The sequence below is a fragment of the Dermacentor albipictus genome, chromosome 3 (assembly GCF_038994185.2).
Source record: "Dermacentor albipictus isolate Rhodes 1998 colony chromosome 3, USDA_Dalb.pri_finalv2, whole genome shotgun sequence".
Classification (NCBI taxonomy): Eukaryota; Metazoa; Arthropoda; class Arachnida; order Ixodida; family Ixodidae; genus Dermacentor; species Dermacentor albipictus.
Genome location: NC_091823.1, coordinates 107,367,846 through 107,395,492, shown reverse-complemented (window position 1 = coordinate 107,395,492; position 27,647 = coordinate 107,367,846). Strand labels below are relative to the sequence as shown.

The window sequence follows — 27,647 nt, the reverse complement described above, 5'->3', positions numbered from 1 at the left end:
CTTGTGCAGTAACCGGTGAAAGAATAATTGAACTAGCCAGTATTGTACGTGCAAACTGTGGTGTTTTAGTACAATCACTATGGCTATTCGGAGACACGTAGTCGCCAACGTTGGGAAAAAAATGCGTTCATTTCTGTGAGGGTGTCTTCATCCGTCTTGCCTTGAGCAAAAGCTGCAATATTAATTGAGCACTGAACCTTAGAGTTATTAGACAAATTATGGATTTCCTGCCATAATTTTCTTGGACTGTTGTATATTTTAGCAAACAGGGACTGATAGAAGGAGATGTTAGCCTTTTTTAAATCAGCGTTTAATTTATTACGATATGATTTGAATTCTGTGAGCAAAGCAGCATCACGTGATTGAACGAATCTATGGTACACGTCAACAAAGTTATGGAGAGCACTCGTAGCGTGTACATATTGAAAAATAAGTTTGTGTTGTGTATTTTAGGAATGCAAATCAGCTTACAGAGTCTTTGTCGGCCCCTGTAATACGGGATTTTTCTTTTTAGGAGCAATTGTGAGAATCTCGCCACTCCTTAGGCGCTGGCGGCGCCGTCTCGCTGTTTGTTATGTCATTGCCTGTAGCGAGGGGTCCCTTCACGTCAAACACGCGCCCTTACGAGCGCTGTGCTTGGTGCGAAGGCCTTGTGTCGAGAGACGAGACCCTACAGGGCAAAAGCACGGAGGTCGATGGCGCCTCCTTCCGGGATGGCGGAGCACCGCCAGCTGCATCCACCAATGCGGCGGATGACGTCACTGCCGGCTCACTGTTTGAGGGCTGGACTGCCACCGGGCGCCACCTATAGGCGCTGCCCCCTGAAGCGCCACTTCAGCAGAACTGTTTTGGCAGGTATGATGGCCGCTAGCGTGCTTCCTTGAACGGTGTATTTTCTCCTCCTTTGATTGTCAAAATTTCTCTCTTCTATGATGTATATGTGACCGCGAGTACGCGGCATGCTCCGCATCACAATTCACACACTGTGTAATGTTCTCGCCAGATTCGGACGCGAGTTTATGGGCACATTTGGCACAGGTTAGTCGGCCTCGGCAGTTTTTAGATCTGTAGCCAAACCTCTGGCATTTGAAGCATCGAAGGGGATGGGGGATATAAGGCCTGAGCCGGACATTAACGTAGCTTATCTCGATAATCTCGGGTAGCACTTGAACCAAATGTTACAATTAGATCCGTAGTTTTAATCTCTTTTCCATCACCCTTCATCTTAATTCTCTTCACATTGATGACGTTCTGGTCACTCTATCCCTCCAAAAGTTCAGTCTGCGTTAGCTCCCTCAGATCATCATCGGAAACGACGCCACGAATGGTGTTCATAGTACGCTGCGGGCTGACACTCACTGGAACGTCCCAGAATGACAAACCCATGGTAGAGTGTACAAGCGCGACTTGGACGAGGACGAAGAAAGAAACAGATACACAGACACAGCGCTTCACTTTCAACTATATATTTTATTTTCGCACGCATCGATAAATATATACCGTGCGAGCGGAAACAAACGTGACAGCAAAAAAGAACATTGATTGGTACATTTCGTTGAACCGGACACCGGACATTTCGTTGTAGTAGATTTTTTTCCCCTTTTTTCCCTTGCCTTGCACACGTGTCCGGTTCAACGAAATGTACCAATCAATGTTCTTTTTTGCTGTCACGTTTGTTTCCGCTCGCACGGTATATATTTATCGATGCGTGCGAAAATAAAATATATAGTTGAAAGTGAAGCGCTGTGTCTGTGTATCTGTTTCTTTCTTCGTCCTCGTCCAAGTCGCGCTTGTACACTCTACCATGGATTCTAACCAACTAGCCCGCCAGCGTGTGTTAACCAGAATGACAAAAAAACGACGTAGCTTTCCATGTTGCTTTCTATTACGGAGTGGAGACGGAGATGGTGCAGCGTGCCCAGAAAGTGCGAGAGGGGATCCCGATTGCCGCACAACGTGTTTCTCAGCGTTCGCCCGCACGGGCGTACCATGCATTTCAGAGGCCACGCGCAGGCTTCGCAGCGGCGGCGCTAGATGGCGCCGTGTGTTCTTAGGGAAGCGCGAGAGGGGAGTCTCACTGCAGTACACGTGTCATACATAACTCGTTTCGATGGCGACAATACGCTGTGTCGCCATATTGATTCAATGCTAACGCATTACTGTCAACAGTCGTTGTGAGATGACTTTCGCCACAACTTTTTCACCTTCGATATACAAATATACACCTACAGATAACTCTAGGACTTCATTTGTGCAAACCATTGTCCTGCGTTCACTGCCACTCAGTGGGTCCGGCATCTAATCTTAGTCGCTCTTCGCAGCCGCACGCTCCCTGCTCGGAGAAAAGGGCCTTGCTGGCTATGTTTAGGGCTGCCAACCGGTGACCTAGGAAGAGAGATCCGCGGCGACAACAGAGCCCGGGTGAAAGGGTTATTTGTGAGCGGTTTCAGGAGCTGCTCTTGTTTCTCGGCGTTGGCAAGGTGGCTCCCGGCGTAGGCTCGCGAACGGCGGCCGAATGCCATCGCTCTGTGTCCCGGTTCTTGGCTCAGTTGCAGCCCCTTTCACATGCAAGTTCTCTACGATTTCAGCAGAACGAGTTCGTTCTTTGCTTCAACAGCGGTGACGCTGACCCTGTTCGGTCTCGCAGAGAAACATTTCTTCCAGTGCATCAGCATGCGAGATACTGCATACATTTTCACGGGCCAGAAAAAGAAGGTGCCCGATTCGATAGCACGGACATCATCTCCGAGGCAACGAACGCTCTACGATAAGCGTAAAACTCTCACTCCACTCCTATTCTCTTCCTATCCAAAACTCATTGAGCAGTGCTCTTTAATAGTATATAAACATGAATAAATGGATAAACAACAAACTGTGCGGAGAAATAAAGAAGGAATAGAACCTGGGTAGCCCTGCAGCGCAGTTGACGTGACTTCGGGGTGGAGAACGAGAGGCGTTCTTTGCAGCAGACGAATAGGAAACGAAAAGCATTGTACAATATGTACAAAGATAGCAGAAAAGAGTGTACGGGTAGCGGTAAGAGCGCACCAGACCGACTGTGCGAGTGATGGCGACTCTATAACCTGACAATGGGCCTGTTCTGTTTTGAATGCGGTTGCCGACCCATCGCCGGCAAGAACGAGGCGGGTACTGACGTCACCCAGCGTCGCATTCCTTCTCGTCGTGGAAATCTTCCATTGTTGGTGCTGAGTGCCACTGGGCCCTCCACTTCGACCCGCGGGAAGGGGTCAACAGTTCAGTGAAACTTCGAAGGCTCGAACTGTGACTCAGATGCAAGGAGCTCGAGCGGGCAAGCATTCTGGATATTGGAAGCGTAGCACAAGGGTAACTGCCTCGGAAGAACGTGGGGCAACGGGTGCGTCAGTGAGAGGCCCGTAGTGGGGCACAATACAGCCATGATAATTGCTAAACATTCTAACAGTTTGGATTTGCAGCTTTTTATTAGAGCAGCTGAATTGGCAATAACACGGGCGGGGATAGGAACGCGCTTAGGAAATTGAGTGTGTACAGCTTTCATCAGGTGCCTTGTGATTTTAGGTCTGATGAGAAAACTATGCATTTACTGTCCCGTCCGGATAAAGCAGCCCAAGACGAATGGAGTGAAATTTCAATGGAGTGCTACACAAGAAACGTGTATCGCATTAGCAATGCAATCTAAATTGCAGCGACTACGTTGAAGATATTGTGTAAGAAGTTTAAAGTTTTTTAATTAAGCGAGCTCTCTTACCCTTTTGGTCAAGTGCAAAAGATACTGATACCCGTGAGGGATAATCATCAAGCCCCACCAAAAGTTGTGGAGCAGCTCACGATATCCCCGTCAAGATGTGCAGAGTGAGCCTTCTTTAAGCATTGTCATGTATTGTGCCTGAGCCCCTAACGCAGACGGCTGGAGAGCTCCTTCTCACCAAAGGTTTTAGATTACTCCATTGCTGCTGCAGTTCATTAGCTGAAGAAACGTTCTACTCATTTGAGCCGATCCGAAGCTTTACTTTCAGAGGCAATTACATAATTTGCCTTCGAACAAATGTTCACAACAATACAATGGTCGACTGAAAGATCCCGTAAACAAAGAGGTTACACTCAGGCTTAGCTGATACTTTTATATGGTAATGAAAACACTGACTTAGTCACACCCCACCTCCGCCATGGCATCCAAAATAAATGTGCCGAGCATTTTTTCAACATAATAAAAAAAGCTACTTATGTCTCTTTCTGTCACTTTCAGGCACTAGACCACCTCTAGCACAGCTAAGAAGGTTCACACCTTACATGTTAGCCTGAGTTTTCAAAACGGTTAAGCTCCTTCCCCACTTTTGAAAGAGTGCGACAATTCGAGCGATGCGAAAACACCTTATAGGGCCCTTTCAGCAATATGATATGAAGCAATATGTTGAAGCTGAAGTTTGTAAGTTTGAAAATCTGCGTGTATGAGGGCAAGGAAATAAAACCCGCACATTTCCGCTTTGCTTGATGTCACTTCCATTCCTTACTTGTTTGCTTATGAAGGAGCTTTCCCCATGCACCACCAGTACTGTACTCAGATGGCCTCATGCTCATGCTAAGTGAGTTCTCGCGCATTTTTTGGCGGAACTTATGATTACAAATTTTCAGATTTAAAGTGGAATAAGTTTATGAGGTTTATGATATATGTGAGAGAAACGCTGCATGTGACCTAATTCCTACATTGAGTGTGAGGGTTAATCCGTCTATTGCAAATCAACAACCACGGTCATCACCCTTTATAAAGCACGAAATTCTATACGTCCGCCTTTTTCTTGCCCAGGGGAAGGCTAAGAAATTCTCCGTATGTATATATCTGTCGATTTATTTTTTGAATGAACATGCCACTTCTTAAGCCTGGGCCGCGATAATTTAACGATCATATTCTAACTTTTGTTTGTGCTATCTCAGTGGTCTTAACGCCATTCCACCTAATTAACGATACCAAAAAATTAATAGAATGAATCGAAAAGAATCCTATACATTATTATACATTCGGCATTGAATAAATCTAAACGCATGCGAATGCAGCCCTTTCTATCCCTCTGAAACAAATTGTGTGTTCCACTATAGTTCGTTAGCGCGCACATTCGCGTAGCAATGTCGCATCTTTGTTCTGTCTGTCATATAGGTCATTCGGCATAAGTACTTACCGGATCAGTCACACAGAAACTCACAGATTTGCACGCTATACGCTGGAGTGGCTAGTGCGTGGTGGCATTACGAGGTCCAATCATTTGGCGATATGATCTGCCAACGTCCGCATCCTACCTCACGATCACCTATAAGTGATTGTGGCATTCTGGTCTACTGCTGCTGTCCTCCAGTTTACAACACATGACTGACAGGTCATTTAATCTACTTCCGGTAAAGATGAACACGCAGATGTTTACCATTGTTCATACAGAACCACGCACACGTAGTCTGCAGCGTTTCGAACTTGCGAAGTCACGCACTGCGCACGTTCGTGTTTATAAATTCCGCCGCAGAGAGTTACAGTTCCGAACTGAGCACATTAGCTGCGTTTAAAAACGATGACCTTCGTTTAACCGTTAGTATTATGCGGCATGCTACCGACGGGCATAAGCCCATATTTCTGCTGCTCTGGTGAGCCCTCGCTTTTATATGCTTGCACTCCAGGGCTTAGCATACTCGCGCAGACTTGACATTGGACAGAGACAAGGACAAGTATACAAGGAAGGAAAGACTGTGTTCGGTTTGTCGCAGTGGAGGCCAGCAATATATCACTGAAGCAACGGCTCGTTTGGCCGTGCTTGTGACGTCTCCAGAATTGATGGTGAAACAGCGTGGAGTGCGCCTTTTATAGACATAGGCGAGGCTGCTAGCATGGTGAAATGTAAGGGATCTTTCCTTCTAGGCAACTTTAGCTCCATGATTATCGCGTGCACTATAGTTGGGAAGCTATGCGAGCCGTGTTTCAAGGAATCGTAGTCTCCGTAACTGCGCAGTCCTAGCAAATATTTCCTTTCTTTTTCTTTGGTTGCGTAGAAATAACTGTAATTTCCACTCTTGCAGCACCAAAATATCCGCGCATGCGGCTCGTCCAGCTGTCCTCCATTTCAACTGTCTGCGCCTCATTTGCCTCGCGCGTGCCGTTGCTGTATTTTTCCCGTTTAGCTTACGTCCCATTACCACAAGCGAACAGTCCCGCTATCGCTATTTTCGCGTTCTATCGCTTGTCCTGAGTACCTGAGTACTTAAAAAGGCATTGAGGAATCCGCCAACTCTATGTATTTTATCAAATTATGTTTCCCATGACTGTCGTTATGCTTTCGCAAGTGACTCGCTTTCTGTTTCTGAATTATTTTCGTAAATATTTAAGCTTTGCAGATGGCGATGACCATATGATCGCATTTTCGAACTTCAGTTCTGACTTGGGACGGCTTGCCATACATCATTTGCTTACAGAAAAATGCTCACTCGTTTCAGTTTCCAAATTTAGGTTATAATGACACATTTTTCCATGTTTTCTCTATCGTCTCTGTGCTGTTATAGTCTTCTTTTGCTAAAGCAGCGTATTTATGGTGAATTAAGTCTTCACTTCTGCTATTCTCCTCTTAGGGTGAGGCAGACGCCGTACAAAGCAAAACACGACATACAAACAAAGCAAAACTTACTTGCAGCCATGTGCACGCTAAGAAGCTTAGGCAACTGACTCACGGCACGAATACGCGGTACAAACATCATAAATAAAGTCAAGCAGGCTGCAGTAGAGTAATTCAAGGGTGGTTAATGCAACGTAGTTACATTAGAATTGCACAACTTAATGGTAACTATAAGCTCTTGAGCACGCCACCGATTTCAGTGGTTTCTTTGTGTCATGGCGATAGTTCCTCAGATGCGTCGCAAAATAATTTCATGCAGACTTAGCCATTCGAGGGGTAACATGTGTTTTTTGTAATTTGTTTCGTAAGATGCTTCCGAAAATTCTTGAAGCTAAGGTATTCAAGACAGCAGCACAGTCGTATAAGTTTCACCTTTATCACTCTAAAACTGGTACTACGCAACATAGAAAGGAAGCAACAAGTAGAGCCGGCCCGATGAAAGTACACAGCTCTCTGTTCTTTCATCCGGGTGGCTCGGATTGCTTCTACTTTTCTATGTTGCGCTGTGCCAGCTTTAGAATGCAATACCAACTCACTCAATCGTCAACCCTAGTGAGCACATTTGTCACCGTGGAGGTCATGAAGATGCATTTCAGCTCTCAGCGCTAATCAGTTAACTAAATGATTAAAGCACTGCACTTACGTGGCTACGTCAATTTGAACCCTGCAGCCCGTAGCCAGTGTTATGCCGAAGAGTTCTAACTGCTTTTTTTTTTTTTACATGGCCGTACTACTGATTCCTGGTAACGACTATGTAGCACACTAAAAGCGTGCTCCAAATCGTTCCAGCAAACAAAGTTGTTTAACATGGCATGTAATAAGACGGCTTCGTAAGTGCACTAGCAGGCATATTGGAACACGAACACACCTAGAGATCGTTCGCACTTGGAATCGAATTCCTGAGTCCAAAAAAAAAAGCAAACTGTAAAGTTAGGGCCAGTGATCTCTTTTTCGGAAAACCCATTGAAACTAGGAAAGTTAATTTATTTTGCTGAGTTCTTATTTCAAGCCATGGCGTTATGTATTCTGCGTCATTGCAGAGACCATAACAAAGTCTTGTGCATTTTCACCACTCCCACACCTGTCTTCCTTAAGCATGCGCCTTACTCCTTAGCCTAAACAGCTCTCGTGCTTATGGTTTCACACACCGGCCACGCATACAGGCCTTCAAGACAATGGTAAGACTTGTTAACCGCGCTCCCTTTACTCTACTTCCCCTCTCCTGTTCTACATAGTAGCACTTGTCTGTGTCGTTAGACAGTACATTATCCTGCGTCGTTGTAGATTTCGATGTGGTCTCCTCGAAACACTTCTTTGCCGTCTACATCAGGTCTGGGACAGAAATTAGGATGGTCGCTTGGGGAACGTAGTTATCTGAGCCCATATTTGGGAACGCACACTAAGTATGGTTTCAAAGTTCCTGGCTAGAATGAGCTAAGGTAGTTTAAGAGGTTATTTCCAGCAAAGTAGAAGGATACCTCAGTGATACGAATATACACGCATTTTCAGAACCTCAGGTATTTTAAACAGACTGCCACCACTTGAACAACGAGCGTAAGTCGTTCGGTCTACGCTTTGCCGTAGGAATCTTTCAGATGCCCCACCCGAAACACGTTGTGGAAAGGAAACGTTCTCCCGTCACTCAAGGCAGCAGCGCAACGACGCGCGTGGGGGCGCCACCGGCGCCGTCGATCTTCATGGGCATGACAATGGCGTGGGCGCCGACCGGGGGCACGAGGCTCAAGTCGGCCAGGTTCTCGAGGATGTACACGTTGGCGGCCAGCAGCAAGTGGTGAGACCGCGTCACGCCGTAGAAGTCCACCGAAGCCGTCTCGATGCCGACGCCCGCCAGGTTGCGCTGCCGGGTGAGGAACTCGACGGCTGCCGGCTCGATGGCCGGGAAATGGCGCAGGCCGTATTGGTCCAGGCCGTAGAAAGCGTTCCGGTTGTGGTAGTACTGGGAAGTGCAGGTGGAAAAGCGTAGACGTCAGGATGAGCTTTTTTCCCCTACATTTTGGTAATAAGAAGCGTACAGAAAATAATAATAATAATAATAAAATAATAATAAGGAATAAAACTCGAGTGCGTAACCTAATTTTAGTAACTCGTGAAATTCAAGTTATAGATCGGCAATTATTTCCTATCGAAGGTTAAAAAAAAGTGCACGAATGAACCAGTTTAATAATAATTGTTTCGTAATACGCAAGCTGAATAAATTTTGTGGGCGTTCGGTGGCACCTGGGTATCAGCAGACTGCGTATGCTGGTTTATGCACTGGGTTTACACTGTGCAAAAAGCAAACATCTTTCTGAAGAATATAAACACAATCATTGTTGCAGTTCTGACGAAGAAATATAAAACTCATCGTTAACATAAACGTAAAGAAGAAAAAAATCAAGAATTTGCTTTACTTTATCACAGGCCGGACAAAATAATGTGAGGTCTCGGGAAATAAACACAATTTTTGTAAAAAAGAACTGGTTCAGCTTCGCGCGTTATTAAAAGCCACATGAATATAGCGTTGCTTATATATATATATATATATATATATATATATATATATATATATATATATATATATATATATATATATATATATATATATATACATAGAGAGAGAGAGAGAGAGAGAGAGAGGGCGCTGCGAGTACGCACTTTGGACCATCCGGAGCGGATGAGAAGCAGGCAGTTGTTGGGCAGTGGGCCGTTCTGCGCCTCCCATCGAAGGACCTCGGCGATGGGCATGAGGTAGCTGGCGTTGCGTGCCGCTTCCTGCTGAACGTCGATGAGCGCGATGGGCACCATGAGGAGCCGGTCCAGCGGTATTTCGGAAGCGGACCAGCCGAGCTTGCTGTAGTGCCGCGGTGCGTCCATGTGGGTACCCCCGTGTGTGGGCGTCGAAATTTCGTCAATCAAGACCCTGCGACACAATTATTTGATTACAAATTAAGCGGGAGAATGCAGGAAGCTGTGCCACTTTAGGACAGGCAATCCAAAAGTCTCAAACACTGCACATGAAAACAAGAAAGCAGAAAACAAGATGAATGTATGAAATGAACAAAAAAGCTACGAACATTGCGCACAATGTAACACAAGTAACAAGAAGCTAAGTACTGTCATCACGGCCGTCGGCAGCTTGCATTAAATTTGCACATACTCTTTATAAGTGGAGTACATAGCACCGAATTGGCACTGGTAATCCCTGTGACAGCGCAAAACAAAGAAAATAAGTTGCAGTTTTAGACCTTACAAGGTCATTAAAGGGCAACTCTTCATTTGTTTGAACTTGTACAGTTTTATTTCGATACTGTAACCCCTTGATGTGAACGGACTAAAGCATCGTTCCTTTAGCTGAACGCAAAAACAATTATTTTATACCCATAAACCTCACTTTAGTTTTCTTTCTTTCTTTTTGTTCTATTTTGTGCAATTTGTTTTGCCCCATATGAATATTGTATAGAGTTCCTGCTTTTTTATGCGGTCATTAGTAATACCAAATCGTCACAATAATAGCAATGACCTGTTGCAGCCACTGCTCTCTTTTTCTTTGCTCTCTGTCTGTCTGTGGTCTATCTGGCCGTGCGTCCATGCATAATTCCCTTAATCGAGAAGATGCCGTTGCGTGGCGACAGCTTCAAACTAATTCATTTCCCTGCCTCTTTTATCTTCACCTCTTCCACCCCACACAATATCCCTCATACTGTCCCTATTGTGGAGCAAAGCCCACAATATATCATTGCACCTGGGAGTGCCCACATCCTCCGGGCTACTCCCGTATTTCTTCACCTTCACCTTCCTCCTGGGAGACTGCGCTGACCAGCTCAGACCCGCAAGAGCAGCGACGGCTGATCCGGCGGGCACGCGGAGTGTCGCGGGCCAATGGGGCCCTGAACTAAGGGCTCCACCCTGCGAGGAAGTCGCCCAATCTGATGACAAATAAATGTTTTCTCTCTCTCTCTCTCTCTCTCTCTCTCTCTCTCTCTCTCTCTCTCTCTCTCTCTCTCTCTCTCTCCATGTGTGCGTCCATGTGTGCGTGTGTGTGTGTGTGTGTGCGTGTGCGTGTGCGTGTGTGTGTGTGCGTGTGTGTGTGTGTGTGCGTGTGTGTGTGTGTGTGTGTGTGTGTGTGTGTGTGTGTGTGTGTGTGTGTCTGGAGTGCCGTGTGTGTGTGTGTTTGTGTCATGAAGTCCTCACACATATATAGCTATATACGGAAACAAACCTGAAGCGTTTTGGGAAAAGTTACTATAACAGATTACTTAGGCCGCTCTGACGCTTTCCAGTAATTTTTGGGAAGTTTCGAGGTACAGGACATTCATGTAACGTAAAAAAATATGAAGAGGCAACAATGACGTGTCTCAGTAATCCTTTAAAACTTCCCCCAATATAACTTCGCCCAGAGAGACGTCATATAGGATATATCTTCCAAGTTTTAGCGAGCTGTAATCACACAAGCTCTTTTATCACTAATCTCTTTCTTGGTCGAACTATTATCCTCAGTTGAAACGCCACAATAGTTTCACCGTGGTTCTGCAGCTCAGATGTTTCGTGTCGAGAATTTCACGAGAGGTGGGCGGCTAAACTTAGCGTTTCTTCGCGGCGGCGATTACTACGGGGTCGCCACTTCGTGCCAGCTATGTTTAGTACGTCGCGGAGGTGTCTGCAGAGAAGCAAGACATAAGCAAACACGCCGAAAGGGTTGTTTTCCGAGCGGGAGCATCTCTCTTTCCTGTGTGCTCTTACAAGACGGCTTTAGAGGACAATTCTACACTGTGAAATGTTTTCGCTTGTTTATTCGCTTGCATTTAATCTACTTATTTTATTTTTTATTATTTCTTTGTTATTTATTTTAGTTATGTTTTCGTCATCGCCGGAGTTTCAGCGTATGCGAAATTTTATCGCGATATTTTTCCTTCTTCTTTTTTTTACACATCACGCATTAGTTCCTTACCCTACCCCACATGCATTACGCCGGGGGCACGTCACAAAAAAAAATATGGCCCAGTAAATATCTTTAAACACGTGCAATCTTATTTTATAATTCAGTTCAGTTCAGTTCAGTTTTATTTCCTTAAAGACCCCTTTGCTAGGGGTATTACATAAGGGGTGGGTACAATTGATAATGTAAATATAAACACAGGTATACAGAAAAAATTGTACATGGAAGCTACATTTTCGCAAGTGCATAAAAACAAGAATATTAACACGTGAAAAAGCAGGTTATTAATTAGCCAACGCTCCTATGGGGTAAGTATGCTTGACAGATAACTCGAGGTTAAATTGTACTGCTAATTCACCGAAAAATATTTTGCGTTTAACTATCTTTTGATCAAAAAATTTATTGACCCCCCCCCCAACTCATTTTCCTAATGCAGAACATTCCTATTCTTCCTCCCTCCTCTCTATCTCTCTAATGAAAAAAATATTTTTGTCATCACCACTATTAACTCCATGTAGCGTTGTTTGTATACACCGCGTGGTGCGCTGCTATCATTGCGGTGCTCCGGGACCCGCGCCTGTGGCGCCCGGCCGGGCCTGCCCTGGTAGCTGCGCTGGCAGCCTCGAGGATTGATGCCCGGACACGACGCGGAAAAGGTTGCGTTCTCCGTTCGCCAGCCTAGGATTTCCTCTGTGGGAGCCTCAGCTGGCTGTCCGACTCAGAGTTCCTCAGCCCACATTTAGCGCCCAACCTGGGGACCAGCTGGTGGCTCTCGGAGATAGGCACCGAGCTTTTATGCATCGCGTGGCTTGTTCCTCTTTTCTATTTTTTTAAGCTGCGATTTCTTAAGCATTGTTACGGTAGTAGTTGCTTTTTTGTCGGCAGGGGATGCCACTTTGCCTTGTGCAGCGGATTTTTCCCGTGGTTTCCTTTGCACAATTTCTTTTTCTCGTTTCCTTATTTTATTTCTTTCGTCCATGGAGGCCCAGTCACCGGCACGCGAAGCTGCTTGGGAGGGTGGTAAGCAGAGACGCGGCACGTAAAAACATGTACAAAAATGCTTAACCTACCCCTTCAGAGCAAGTGACAGTAGACTCGATTAAGCCACTCTACACAATGCCGTGAATGTACCTCCAAAAGCGTGAGTCCAGCAGATAATGCATTATGCAAATTGCGGTACGCTGTATCATGGCGACGACATCAAAGTAACGTTCCCGGATTCCAAATTCATCTTTAAAAGTAATTAAACTCGGGGATTTAACGTTCCAAAAACAACGCTGTGATTATGAGACATGACGTAACGGAGGACTCCTAATAAGCTTTGACCACCTGGAGTTCTTTAAGATGTGCCTGAATCGAAGTACACGAGGTTTTCGCTTTTCCTCTCCATCGAAACACGGCGCGTCGAATATTCAGTTTGCCGAATACACGAGCGCTACCAGATTAACGCTCCTAGATTGCGACATGTAAAAAAGAGCGCTTAATCTGTCCTCATTTAGAGAAGGTAATTTCATGACTATGAAATAGTTCATGAATTTCATGAACTATAAATCCATGCTTTGGGCTCGGAATGTGACTTCCACTGAGCCTTTCAGGCTTTCATTTAAAAACTAGCATTAATCCTACGCAGCTTACCAGAGCGCGGAACATTCTCATATAGCGTGACGTTCAACACATCTGCGGTCAGAAGTGAAAAGAAGCGTACTATTATGTTTAAAAATGCAACCTCGTAGTAGTGATTGTAGCAATCGTTACAATGATTGCTGCGAGGTTCCATTTTTTCTGTGATTGACTGATTCTTCACAGAATCAGCCTCTTACTAGCATGCACTAGCGCTCGAGAAATAACTTAAGGTACACTGATGCATAGTCAAGGCATTTCTTTTGCAGACTAACAATAAACGTAACTTATGTAACTGCTGATGAGCAAAACGAGAACACGGTGAAAGCAGGAGCCAACGTTTCGACAAGTGGACTTGTCTTCTTCAAGGCGACATATGCTTTCCTCGCCACAGTATATATAGGTGGCGTTCTCCTAAAGGAGAGAGGGCGTAACGCGGGTGTGTGCGGTAACAAGCGAAGGTGTGTTAGCGGCGAGGGTGTAGAATTGAGAATCAAGGAGTGCTGTGCTCAAGGCCAGTGACACGGCCGTCCGTCAATCACGTGTCAACGGCCGTGTGTCAGCCGGCGTGTCAACGGCGTGCACAGCAGCCCTCTATTACCTAGGTCTCCCATTGTCTCCCGTCGTGACAAGAAAAATGAAAAATAAACACTGTCATTAAGCTGCGGGTAAAGTTAAACCTCTGCTTACACAGTGTGGCTCCTTTTCGACTTATTCTGCAGAATATTGCTACACACACCTTGTTTGGTGGAAAGTTTCATCATCATCATCATCATCATCATCATCATCATCATCATCATCATCATCATCATCATCATCATCAGCCTGGTTACGCCCACTGCAGGGCAAAGGCCTCTCCCATACTTCTCCAACAACCCCGGTCCTGTACTAATTGTGGCCATGCCGTGCCTGCAAACTTCTTAATCTAATCCGCCCACCTAACTTTCTGCCGCCCTCTGCTACGCTTCCCTTCCCTTGGAATCCATTCCGTAACCCTTAACGACCATCGGTTATCTTCCCTTCTCATTACATGTCCTGCCCATGCCCATGAAAGTTTGATGGATCGTGTTAAATGAGCAATGACGACGTAACAGCTTTTTTTTTCTTTTCTGCTAATGACTCATGGGTGTGTGTTCAGTCGGTGATTTAATTTGTACTATAAATTAATGTTGCATGACTCAGTGCAGATTAAATCAAGATTTAACTAGTGGGCAAATGCGAGCATTCATTAGAAAGATCCAGGGCAATGATGCTGTCACCTTCATTTTTTTTCCAATGTAGTCTGTACCGCCTAGTGATAAAATTATGTATCTTTGAAGCGTTCATAGGCAGTTCGTCGTTGTTTGTGATAGAAGGGGTTATTCATCCAGCCTTCATTATTGCGGAGCGTGCGGCGACACGCGTAGCCAACACTACCGTTGTAGTGTGTGTCACTCGAATCAGCCAGTCAAAGGTTTTCTTTCTCCTCAGCAAAATGGTTTTGCGAAGAAATGCACAGTGTCATCAGCTAGTAATGTGGTCGCAGACGGTCGATAAATCAGCCAGTGTACACAGATGTACGCACCAGTCCTCGACATCGTTCGACTGCACGGTGGCGTTGATGCGAAAGCGCCCGTCTTCGTCCCAGTAGATGGTGCGGTCGTTGTAGCTGAAGGACAAGTCCACGACTCTGCGCCCTGCCCATGACGTGGACGGTGGAGCACAGGGCTGTTGGCCCAGGGTGAGCGCTCCCATCACGCCGGCGAGGACGACGGTACGCAGGGCAGCGCTGGTCATCTGCGAGAAAATAATACGCGCTTGATGTGAACGTGCCTTGTTTCTGGCGTCGATGACTCTGACAACAACAATCTATCAATCTATCAATTATATTTAGTGGGCCCGTTAACAATCGTGGGGTCAGAATACTGGCGCTCTGGTGCAGTAACGTAAATATTCGGTAAAAATTGTTGTAGTTATTGTTGCCGAGCGTCATCGTCGCCAGCACACGCCTTTTGAACCAGTATCTGATCCTGTAGGCGTGCCAGTCGTTACCGTCGTTCCTAATGCGGACACTTGCATTTTTCGTTGTGAAGCGTCCCTGCGGCACCAAAATGATTCCCTCAGAAACATGTGCTAAATGTTAATTAAAAGTATTAGTCTTGTGAGCAGGGTCACCTCCGTGGAACCTTCATCTGCACTACTTCTAAGCTACTGTCAGCACATACGCAAGTTGCAAATATTAATAGTAAACAATGTATTGTCCACTTAAGAGCATAGGTCGAAGCTCCCCTTAATGGGGCACTGCAACACTTCTTTGAACATAGCAGGAAAACACTTGCGTTCACAGCGTTAAACTGCAGCATTAACGCAACGAAGTACATTAAAAATAGACCAATACCATCGTTTGGGGACAAGATTAGTTCATAAAGGGTGCAAATATTTCTTATGGTGCAATTTAGCGGAAACGCTGCGATGAGGAGCAAATGGAAAATTTTTAAATTGCCTTCTCTATACCTGTGCTATTACGGAGACTGTTTCTCAATTTTCTGTGGGAGTACACATACAGAGTGATCAATTTTGCACTTTCCGTAAATTTTAAGAATTGCATGTTGCGGATAATATAATTCTGGACCTCGAACTGAGTTATTCAGAGAGGCGGACATTACTTGCATGAGAAATCGAAATACATATGCAAATAATTAAAAATAACTAAATAACTTGTTAATCACTTACTGTCGTTTACTAATTGCAGCTGCTGAATTTGCAAGTCTTATCCACTTGGGATTAATTTTCACAGACACTACTTTGGAGATACGTGCCATCAAACGCGCCGTAAAGATGCAATGTTCTAGTTACTCCTTTAACAAAACGCTCTCATACATTGAATGAAGTACAGTAGTAACTGGAAAGCCCATGCATTTCATCCCACACCTTGGGAAATAACACCTAGAGAGTTGTGTAATCTTGAAATTCATTTGAAATGGATACACCTTGCGATCTGACCGGTTAAATTCATTGAATTGCATATAGTGTCCACGGATGTGGCACGCATGCTCAACGCCCGGGCCGGGGACTTCGGATCCGGTACGATTACAAACAAGTCCCTCAAGTGGTTCCCCGCGCACGTCGGGGAGCTTGGCAGTAACAACAACAGTCACGACAATAATGACACCAACAATGCTAACGGCCGAAGACGCAACGACACTCCACCCAACCACAACGAGCGCGCCCACCTCGTCGCGAGGCAGCTTACCCGCCGCGACGCGGTCACCCAGAGGGCAGCCGCTGCCGTTGTTGTGCGGGACCCCAGCGGAGGAGTGACGGCGACGGCGGCTGCCACCCCGTCTGGCGCGGCCGCTGTTGTTACCAATACAACACAAATCGCGGCGACGGAGCTGGGGATCACGAGGACGCCGACTACGATGTCAAGGAGTTTCCGGCAACGTACCGGGAGGTGCTTGGTCACTACAGGAAAGAACGAAGAAAATATGCACAACCCCACGGGCGCCTAGACAGGTCCCAGGCGGTCGACCTGAGACGGTTGCAGACGGGCACTTTCACCAACCCCTACCACCTGCACCGCTTGTGGCCCGCGCTGCACCCGTCGCCCGGCTGCCCGTGGTGCGAGCACGAACGGGCCGATATGGCCCATGTGCTTTGGGAATGCCGACGCCACATGGAACAAGGACAAAGAGGAAGGGGGAATACAAGAGCAGAGCCCTCTGAAGCGGGGCGCCTCACTGAGAGATGGCAAGCCGCCCTCCTCAGCGAGGCACCCGAAGACCAGGAGTGGGCCGTCCAGCGGGCCAGGGCCGTTGCCGAGGATCTCGAAAGATTTTCCTCGGGCGATGGACCCCTGGCAGCCTAGCCCCGGGCACCAACATCAACAACCGTTGGACAAATAAAGTTTATTCCTATCCTATCCATTATGTGCCATAAGGAAATTAAAAGTTGGTTAGTGCATATTTGTTTATAGTTCAATATCTGCCTCGATTTCTTGTGCTAGCAATATCCGCCTCTACGAATAATCCAGCTCAGGGACAAGAACTACGCTATCTGCTGCAGGCAATCCTAAGTATTCCGGGAAACTTACAAGTGATCACCGCGTATATTTACAGAAAGGCATCGCACTTCAGCGAGTTTTCACTTCTGAAGGGAGTTGTCTCAGGGCTCATTTTCAGAATGAGAAAAAAAAACAAGTTTGATGCGCGTGCGTACGTACGTGCGTGTGCGTGCGTGCGTGCGTGTGTGTGTGTGTGCGTGTGTGTGTGTGCGTGTGTGCGTGTGTGTGTGTGCGTGCGTGCGTGTGTGTGTGTGTCTGTGTGTGTGTCTGTGTGTGTGTCTGTGCGTGTGTGTGTGTATGTGCGTGTGTATGTGCGTGTGTGCGTGCGTGCGTGCGTGCGTGTGTGTGTGTGTGCGTGCGTGCGTGCGTGTGTGTGTGTGTGTGTGTGTGTGTGTGTGTGTGTGTGTGTGTGTGTGTGTGTGTGTGTGTGTGTGTGTGTGTGTGTGTGTGTGTGTGTGTGTGTGTGTGTGTGTGTTGTCGGGAAGGCGGTAGGCAGCAACCACATCAACAGCGGAAAAGCCTTGCAGATCAAACTTCCCAGCCAAGTGCTTCAGCACTTCTCTCAGGCGCTTATTTTCAGTAACTGGCAAGCCGTGAGTTTGTAAATTTGCCTTTCTACAAAGATGCTTGGATTCGTTTTGCACGTGCAACCTTTGCAAGATTACCCGCCGTGGTTGCTCAGTGGCTATGGTGTTAGGCTGCTGAGCACGAGGTCGCGGGATCGAACCCCGGCTACGGCGGCCGCATTTCGATGGGGGCGCAAACACCCATGTACTTGGATTTAGGTGCACGGTAAAGAACCCCAGGTGGTCGAAATTTCCGGAGACTTCCACTACGGCGTGCCTCATGATCAAAAAGTGGTTTCGGCACGGAAAACCCCATAATTTAATTTCTTTTTTGCAAGATCTTAGCCTCAGCATGGATGGTTTCGATAAATTTATGAACTTCACTCCACCGTTTATAGTGTCCCTGTGCATACTGTCCCGCCCACATGCACTCAGTGCTCATTGTCTCCCTTTTTCCTCTTTCTATTCCCCTTTCCCCCACCCCCAGTGTAGGGTAGCAAACCGGATGCTCTTCTTGTTGACTTCCCTGCCGTTCCTGTCCTTGCTTTCTCTCTCTCTCTCTATCTCTCTCCCTATGAACTTCACTGTCTCCGCCCATTGCAGCATCCTCATCTGGCTTAAGTTGCTCAACAGAGGGTAGGCTTTGGCGAGTTGGTAATACATCTTAACTTGCTAAAGCGCGTTACTGACGGGACGTAGACAAAGAGGATAAGCAAGATAAATTGCTTACACGTTCCGTCATATTGGATTGGCTAAAAAACAAGCTGTTCGGAGGCCGGCAGCGTGCTGCAGCACCCGACACTCGACCGCAACGAAGGCGGAAGAGTTAGCCATTGCGCTGGCTCTAACTCAACAGCCCGTCACAATTAATGTGAGTGACTCAAAGTCAGCGATTAGAAACTTTGACGCGGGCTACATTTCAGCGTGAGTAGCACGAGTATTGGCCGGCGGTCCACCACCGGCCAAACAGATCCGCTCATCTGGACGCCGGCGCGCCAGAGGTTGAGGGGGAACGAGAAAGCTCACGCTATGGCCAGAGAATTAGCTACTTTCCGGAATCCCTGTAGCGCCTCGTACGCACCCCCCTCTCCCTCGCACTGTGAGGAGCCCCTACGGTTCGATGACTATCTAAGCACACGTCAAGAAATCCTAAATCATTATAAATCAAGCAAAGCGGTACTTCCAAAAGCGTGTGAGCAGCTCACTAAAATCGCAGAGGTTCGCGTGGCGTAGGCTACAAACTAGAGTTTTCCCAAATCCTCAGCTTTATACCAAGTGGCACCTCAAGGTTTTCAGCCCCTGGTGCAAACGTGGCGAGAGCATCGTGGACATGATCCAGATGATATGGACGTGTCCGAGCTTTGGACAGCCTGACAGAACTAACGAGTCCTGGGAGGCCCTGCTTCTCAACCAGGAAGAAAAAGGACAACGTGAAGTCATCCGCCTCGCAGTGGCCGCTGCTGAGATATAGGAGATCCCGGTCGACGGCTGAGGGGAAGGACATGACTGGCAGGCTCGGATCCCCGTCACCCTTTTGACGGGTGCTAATAAATATAATTTCTCTCTCTCTCTCTCTCTCTCTATCTGTTCATGATCAGTGCACGTCTACGACATTCTGACTTTACAGGCAACAGCGAGTTAACCTTGGCATGAAGTAACAGCAGTACACTTTGCAGCTTTGTTGCATACACCTTATTTCTTCGGCCAATTTTATAACAGGGTCATTTTTTGCTTTCTGCGCCCGCTGAATCTGAGTTCAATAAGCCGATTGCTTTTCGTTCACTTTGCAGGTGTTTTGTTGCCAGCAGTCAAGTTTTGCCTGCCGCATGGCAGGAATGGCATTAGGGGCAATACCCGAGCCAATTCACTTCAAAATGACGCGAATATCTACATTCAGAACATTTCAAAATTACGCAATTACTACATGTTTATCAGCAGGCAACGCACAGGTTGTCCTCAGCTGTCGCAATTGGTAAGGAAATGAAAAATCTGCAATCAGCAGCAATCGCTCCACCGACACAAACAAAAAAGAACAAATGGCAATATACCTCTCAAGGTCTAGATAATCACGTAACAGGGAAACGTGTCTCCGCCTAATGCAGACCAAGCCGTGATGGGGTTGAAGGTTTTTTTTAATCTTAGTGCGCAGGGACAACGTTGCCAGAAGAGCAGAATCCAGGCGTTGAAACAAGCTTAGCAGCGTCGGCAGGTGTCGATGGGTGCACACAGCTTGGCATTCAGATACGTAAAAGTACCTTTGGCAGGCCAGGAAGTCTGCAAAAGTTAAGATGATCCGACAGCACGCAAATGCGTTGCCGCCGACCGCTTAGCGGGCTGTGATATGGGTAGGGGGCGTTTGAACTTGGTGCGGCCGAGACAGCGCTGCCTGCAGAGGAGAATGCAAGGTCGAAACCACCTTATCAGCCTCGGTAAGCGTCGAATAATTCAAACCAATGGAAAAGCTTTCGGTAGCACCAAAAATTTGTCAAAGTTCCGAAGTGAACGGACAAGCGTATCACCACTGCATTTCCTGATGATGTAATAACGTTTTAACGCGATAGCGTTAAGGAGCTCGTGTCGCAGAAAAGCCGGTGTCGGCGTCGGTGTCGTCGTTTGCGGCGTTGACCGTGAGCGATAAATCACGGCAGGCGCTTCATAAATAAAAAGCAACTTCCAAGATTGGCCCGGTGGGAATCGAACCAGGGTCTCCGGAGTGTGAGGCGGAGACGCTACCACTCAGCCACGAGTTTTTTTTTTCTTTATTACCGACATGGCAACAAGGCTACAAGTTCGATGCTTCCAAGCGGTGCAAACGCGCCTCTAGTGAATGCGGTGTTGCCTTCGAAACGAGCCGTGGAAAGTTATACTGCGGTGTATATCGGTAATTATGAACATGTAACGCAAAGAAGTCACAATTACACGAGTTGCGAAGTGCGTTTCCGCTGCATTTCTTCTGCGCTTTCCGCACACGCAGACCCATCTTGCGGCAAACACAGAAGACCCCCTCCTCTCAATGTACGGCGCTGCCCCGACAGGAGGCGCGCCGCGCGCGCATTGGGACCGCTGCCAGGCGCGTCGCGGGACTCCCTCTCCCCTGACGACGCTTCGCCGTGCTCCCGGTCCTTTCTTTAGATTACTATCTATCTCTCTGCCCGTGCCGATCGCGACGTTTGGCTGGCGTAGATCGTTTCCCCTCCGAGACACCGAGTTCTTTGGTTCGTTCCGTTCGCTCAGGCGCACGTTTCGTTGCCGCGCCGAACGCTGCGTTGCTCGACGCTCACCGCGTGATAGGTGGGCGCTAAGTCCGATGCGGGGCGCATCGTAAGTGATCGCTGTGCCGTAGCGCATTGTCTTATACCCCTTGGCGGGTCGACGGGAACGCTGTCGCGTCCCACTCTTGAAGGCGAAGCTTAAGCGTCCTCCAGTTTTTTTATGGCAATAATCAATGTTTTTATATTGCCCAGGAACATTCTATTGGTTTTGGTACTGACGCACTTGAACCTAAACCTCAATATACAACAGCTGATGATAGGACTAGGCACAGACTGTACACAACAATGAAATAAGACTATATAGTTTTCTCTCACAAAACAGGCACACGTGCTTTCTACGAGATACATAGATATGAAAAGTTGTGTTATGAAAGTTATCAGTGGCTTATTGCGCCAAAGAAAATAGTAAGAAAGTAATTTTGTTGTGAAACAACGGAATGTTCATCAGAAACGTCGTAGTGGCGGCCTTCGGATTAAATTTGGTCAGCCGTGGTTCTTTAACGCGCACACTAGCGTTTTTTTCATTCAGTCCCCATCAGAACACAGGCGGGGTAGGGAAATGTTCCCGCGCTTACGTGCTGAGATACAGAACCCAGCACGGCATCTGATCTACCACGTTCATACTCCACAAAATAGCATGGGGCTCTTGCATTGCCCAGGGGGCGCTGCGAAAAAGGTGCTAAAAAGCGCCCTCTGCGCTAAAATGGATCGTACCAAGCTCGGTCGTCTGCTTCGGAAAGCACGTGCGTTTACACTATGGACCCGCCACTTTCGGTTGTGTTGTTTCACGGCCTGCAGCGAATATCGGGCGCCGAAGATTTTTTCAGGGGTGGCACGCTGCGTAAAGGCAAGAAATTATGCAGTGCCGAATACGTGTACGCCGTTCAAGAATTGGGCGGCGAAGTTTTAGCACCGTGTCAATCGCAAGTGAAGCGAGTCACGTACGAAGTGGAACTTCAGGTAAGGTTTGCACGCTAGCTGCTAGATTCAGGCGCACAAAGGCGAGGAAATGCTTGCTATAAATGAATCCACAGCGGCGATAAGCAGACATCATGTGTACGGAACTGCTCGAGCACACGACGGTACGCGCCGCGGTGTACGAACTGTTCGAGCGCACGATCGATCGTACGCGCCGCGACGGCAGCGGTCTTTCGACATGCCGCGAAACGGCGGGCCTCCTGCAATCTTTGTTGACTGCACGCCGCTAAACAAGTAGTTATGCCTGCGTTGTAGTAGCGGCCATCTGTCCTTTTTAGTAACTGGTAATAACTGATGCAATGCATATGAGCTCGCACGTACGTGCGAATCGCGCTGCAGCGCGAGCTTGTACGCCGCTCGCTTGATGTAGGTTTTAATGACAGCGCTCGAACATCGATGTGCTGCAATCAATACTGCCTTGCTGCGTTGCCTCAACGTGCTGGCTTGAGATCAAGGATGAGCGCATTTAACTCTCTTAACCTGTGCTGCTCGTAGTGGAGTAGTGAATTGTCATCGAATGAGCCCGACCATTTGTGCTCATTTGCACACACCTGGTCACTTCACCACTTCGCATCGGTCGAATTGTTAATTGTCGCTGTGGCCGGGTCTCGAATCGTGAATTACCAGCCATGCCTGCTGCTATGTCGGTCTGCTGTCGGGACTGTAGGTGCAAAAGACCGAACATTAGAACGCAGATAATCAAGCAAGCTTCAAGACAGGCGAAGCAGTCAGCATGGCGCGAAGTTTCGCTTACTCAGCGCGACGAACTGCAGCTATGCAGGGCGCCCGACGCTCCACTTCGTGAGGCATTGAAGGAAAACGGCAGAATATGATGTTGGGATTCAGGCCTTCTTGTTCATGGCAGCCCACGACGCAGAAGTAATGACGGTGACGCCTTCTCGAGGCTGGGCTAGGTCTCTCCGCATCGGCGCCACCGATTCCGTCTGCTCCCAGCATTGCGTCCCACGGCACACGGAGAGCCCGTTTTCGTTAAACTATAGGCTGCGGCGAGCTCGCAGCGTGGTCGGCATGGTCTGCGAGAAGTGACGAGCCTTTTCGCACTCGCAACAGGGCAGTAAAAAGTGCGAATCGACGCAAAACTCGGCCTAGAAACGTGCTTCGCCACAGCCAGGGCTCAATACGACCCAAGCTGGTACGACCCAGATGTCGTTTCCCGCGCCGCCACCAGGCGCCGCTACTATACCTCAAACTCCAGCGCAAGACGCCCATTCCCACAAAAGCAGATAAATGTGCAGTACGAATAGTAAATATTGTAACCAACAGTTACAACAGCCGTTTCTACGAAAACTGATTTGTGCTGGGCGAATCTGTGCCCGTCAACAAAAACCGACTGAGCACTCAACAACAACAACAAAAGCGTCCCTCGAGCTTCGCTCCTTCGAACGTCGTTCTCCTCTTTGTCGCCTCCTGTCGCGTGCCAATTGTCCGATTCTCGCGCGCACGAGCCGCCGGCCTGTCAGCACCGGCCGAGCGTTGCCTTGCGGTGCTTTGCTTGACGCTCGCGGTGTGGCGGCTACGCAGTTGGGATATGTCAGTCGTCTTTGTCTTCTCGCAATGCTGGCGGCAATATAATAAAGTTAAGAAAAAGTCACAGTTTCGCCCGAGAGGCGAAGCATCGACTGCGATAGCAAATAAACAGACAGCTATACGAAGGAAAGATAGGAGTTTTATCGGCTGTATAAACTTGGAAACATTCGTTTTCTGAGTAAACTAATAAGCTCGGTGTCAGGCGCACACTGGTAAACATGAACAAATCCCACTATATGACCGCGGAAACTCGCTGTCAGAACGTTGGAGTGAGAAAGCGCGGCACCAGCAGCGAGCGAATTGACCTTCGTGCTGCGTCTTGCTTCAAGGTCAACTAAGCGTCGAAAGCACAGCGCATACGTAGCTACAGCACTCGGCGCACACTGTCGACATCACAGATCGCTTTCAAGATAGGGATCCCGCGCAGCCGCGCCGTACTCAGCAGCCACCAGAGTAGAACGCCTCGCTCTTCCACACCGGTCCATCCCGTCCCCAGTGCCTCGCGCGCGACGGAAGGCAGCCCGCTGCCTCCCCGCTTCTCTCGCTTGAGCGCGCGAGATTGAGCCGGAACCGTCGGCTGATCCTCGCAAGCTTTCACTCGCACATTTACAGCTTGCGACGCGCGGCGACGATGTTATCGAGTGCGAACTTTATACGAAACGTCACGGTGACGCTCACGGGCAGAAATGCGTGTGGAGTGCCCATAAAATTGCTATTACAATAAAATTACGAAGGCCAAAACGTAAGAAATAAATAGCAACTTTTTTTTGTACGTGCGTCTTCAACCTCGTAGGTGGGACACCGGCAGAAACGTAGGAAATGAAGCATCGTTTTCTTTTCTTTTCTTTCTTTTTTTGGCACACGCATCCTACGAGTGCGTGTATATATATAGCGTAATGAAGAAATAAAGCGCACGGACAAGGCCAGCCAAATTGTCGATTCAATGCCCGTAATGCACCACTGAGCCAGCTGGATCTCCAGTGCTTGGCGCGAGTGTCAGCTGCTCGGGATTTCAGGTGTTCCTGCCCTGTGTCGCTTGAGTGGTAGCTCACGCTTGATGCTACCTGCTGAACTGTTGAATGCACACCCCTTTACAATTGTTCTGATGAGAAGGTGTCAGTGTCAGCCGACGACACGGCAGCATTGTAAGTATATAATGCGCACAGACACAGAGTTATGTCTTTTACGTACCGGGACAGTTATTTCTTATTTGTCTCGAAGAGAACGTTTCAGTTAGATTTACGGATTGAAGCTCGTTATAAAATGTCGTACGCGAACCATTGGAGATATCAATATAATCAGAAATGTAGAGAGAGAGAGAGGCTCTTTATTAGAAAAACATACATTTTTGCATCATTAGTATTCAAGCCTTCACAGCAACACGTAGGCAATCTTGCAATGACAGATACCCGCGTTACGCGGCATGTCGATCGATCTTTTTTTTTTTTCGTCGCAAATAATAACGGAGAGAGAGAAAAGAAAAGGCAGGGAGGCTAACCAGAAACGAATATCATAAAGTAATATAAACGTTAAGGTAAATTGCAAAGAATACTGATGAGGTGCTTCGCTTAGGAGTGGAACGACCTCTGCAACTGCCTGCTCAGACAGCCGTATTCGTATTCAATCTTTGATTATTTGAACTGCAGTCGTTGTGCGGTAAAAAGAAGTCCATGATTATTAAACATCTGCTCTCAAATGGGAATAAGTAACACATGCTTCTTCTAAAGAACACCTATATCTAAATAATCCCCTCCAAGAATACATTTGCATATGGAATCGTTCGTGCACAGAATTCGACCAACAAACCAATCACGGCAACTTTGATTCGGTTATCTTCGGTTCTCGGACGTTCACCGCGAAATCTCATTACAACTATATATAATTATTTCCATGACCTTCTAAACCAAGACGCTGCAGAAAGAAACGAGAGTTGCAAATGGTGTTTGTGCACGTGTATAATAATTTACGCAAACGATATTCGACAGCTAGGGTGTACTAAACGCCAACGTTACTTGCTACTGCAGTTCCTAGTGGGTCATACATAACCCGAGTTACATGAGGGCTACAAACCGTCATAATTTTGTGGGAGCTTCGCAGATTTCACTGAACAGTCGAGAGTGCCGTATGACAATGATGAGGCAATACTCGTCAAACGCCCGTCATTGAGAGGTAAAGCCATTTGTATCGAATTCAGGTTTGCCGAAATACGAAAGCTGAACTTCCTTCACAACGCAATTCTTATTCAGACAGATCACGGGTGAAGTTCAATGTTATAAATAAACATCTTCAAGCTTGTCGATATTGATTTTTTTATGTTTTCGTGAGCAATGCATCACTGCAGGACGCGTACCCTGTCATGGAAAAGTTGTGTGGTAGAAACGATGGAGCAGAAAGTCATGCTAAAGCTTAAAATCAGGGTGCGTTTTGGTCTAACATGCGAGAACATCCACGATTATGCTCTACAGCAGTACCATGGCTTACAAGCAGCCAGTATTCAAGACAAGAAGCGTCGGTCTAAATGTCCTCACGCGTAAGTGAGCATTCGTCATAAGCATAGAAATGTGGACAACATGGTATCTTTCCCTGGTGCATTGCCTTACCACACTCTGACTTTACTCTAAAAAGAATAGCGAAGCTTCGCGTCGGTTCTTGTGTGATATATGAAGGCATATTCATGTTTCTAGAAATTACAATAGGTCTGCCCAATAATTTGTTCACCAGACACGGCCCACACCCCATTCGATCTTCGCTTAGTCACTTTTAAAAGTGCGCAGCACTCCAGTCCACTGCAAGATACAGCACTGCACTGTAGCACTCGTCATAAAGAACTAAAGCTGTAAGTTTGCAACAATAGCAACATAGAAGAAACAAGCAGGCACAAAAAGCCAGCAATCTATAGGTCCCGATGTCACCAAAGTTACAGCTCTAAAAAGCGAGCGACTACATTAAAATTCTCGAAGAAAAAAAAATACGATTTTCATGAGGCCTGTCCATCATTGATAATAGCGCATGCAGCTGATCGATGTTCAAAACACGTAGGCGATAAAATATTTAGGTGCATGCAGCTGAGCATCTGTAGCCGTACTTACCTGGCTTAATCCGCACACATCGGTATCACACTTACGTTATCTCGGCTGCGGCGCTTCTTCGATTATCGGTGGTTTCTTGTTTTATGCCCTCAACCTTATCTGGTCTATCCCTGTCGAAGGCGACTTTCTCGGCAAGTCCAGTTCCGGTATACTGCGTGGCTTTAAAAGTAATGTCTGAAGCCAGCACTCGCCACCGTGTCGGCCTTGGAGGGAACTGGTTTTGAGGTCAGTGGAGCAAGCGCCAATGCGTACCTCTTGACTCTTCTTCTTCCTGCGTGTTTGCTATTCCTTGCGTTCACCGATATAACAGAAACATGATAAATCTAAAATGAACAGGCTACACTCTGTTTCTTATGCGGACGGAAGGACGCTACTTTCTGCGTATTGCCAGGTAAGTCTCCCCCTCGTTTCCCTTCCAAAGACGTGTACACCCACTTCAGCAAAGCAAGTAGTCCTTCCTCCCCTTTGTCGTTGAGACACTGCAACATCTAGCGTACCTAAAGTAAATAGCTCTTGCGTACAAACTGAAAGGCGTAGGACAGAGATTTGAGGAACATAAACACATATGGCGTACGCGGTGAAACCTGCAGTGAAACCAATTTCTGGTACCTGCCGCATGCTCCTAAGTTTTGTTGATAAACAAATGAAAGCGTCAGGCATGAGTGAATTACGAAGCTTTACAAAGCGCTGCAAGCTATCGCAGTACGTACGCCAAGCATTCCAGCTGGCCCAGAAGACATCAGTGCGCGTTTAAAACCCTCAGCGCAAGGTGTCTGCAACGCTTACAAAACGCAAGTTTGGTTGCGTGTGCGACAATCTACCCAGTGAACTGTCCATTTCGGCCACTACTGATTGGCTGGAGCAGTACAAACGACAAGGAGGCCGGCTGGGGGCGCCAGCCTCGTTCTTGCTCGTACTCCAGCTCAGCCAATCAGCACTTCAGCAGCAG

At 47.3% G+C, this 27,647-nt stretch overlaps 1 protein-coding gene across 3 annotated transcripts; it reads right to left on the bottom strand.

Moving 5' to 3' along the window:
• Positions 1–3,448: 3,448 nt before the first annotated feature.
• Positions 3,449–26,895, bottom strand: LOC135904885 (isatin hydrolase-like). 3 transcript variants are annotated; one of them, XM_065435877.2, is made up of 5 exons: positions 26,734–26,895; positions 16,436–16,647; positions 14,768–14,979; positions 9,303–9,567; positions 3,449–8,604 (listed from the first exon to the last, which is right to left on the bottom strand). In XM_065435877.2, the coding sequence occupies exons 3-5, from the start codon at positions 14,977–14,979 to the stop codon at positions 8,290–8,292; spliced, it is 792 nt and encodes a 263-aa protein (XP_065291949.1). In that variant the 5' UTR covers positions 16,436–16,647; positions 26,734–26,895; the 3' UTR covers positions 3,449–8,289. The 3 variants fall into 3 exon arrangements, with proteins under 3 accessions (XP_065291949.1, XP_065291948.1, XP_065291947.1); XM_065435876.2 differs by lacking the exon at positions 16,436–16,647 and having other exon boundaries at positions 26,699–26,892; XM_065435875.2 differs by lacking the exon at positions 16,436–16,647 and having other exon boundaries at positions 26,734–26,890.
• Positions 26,896–27,647: the final 752 nt, after the last annotated feature.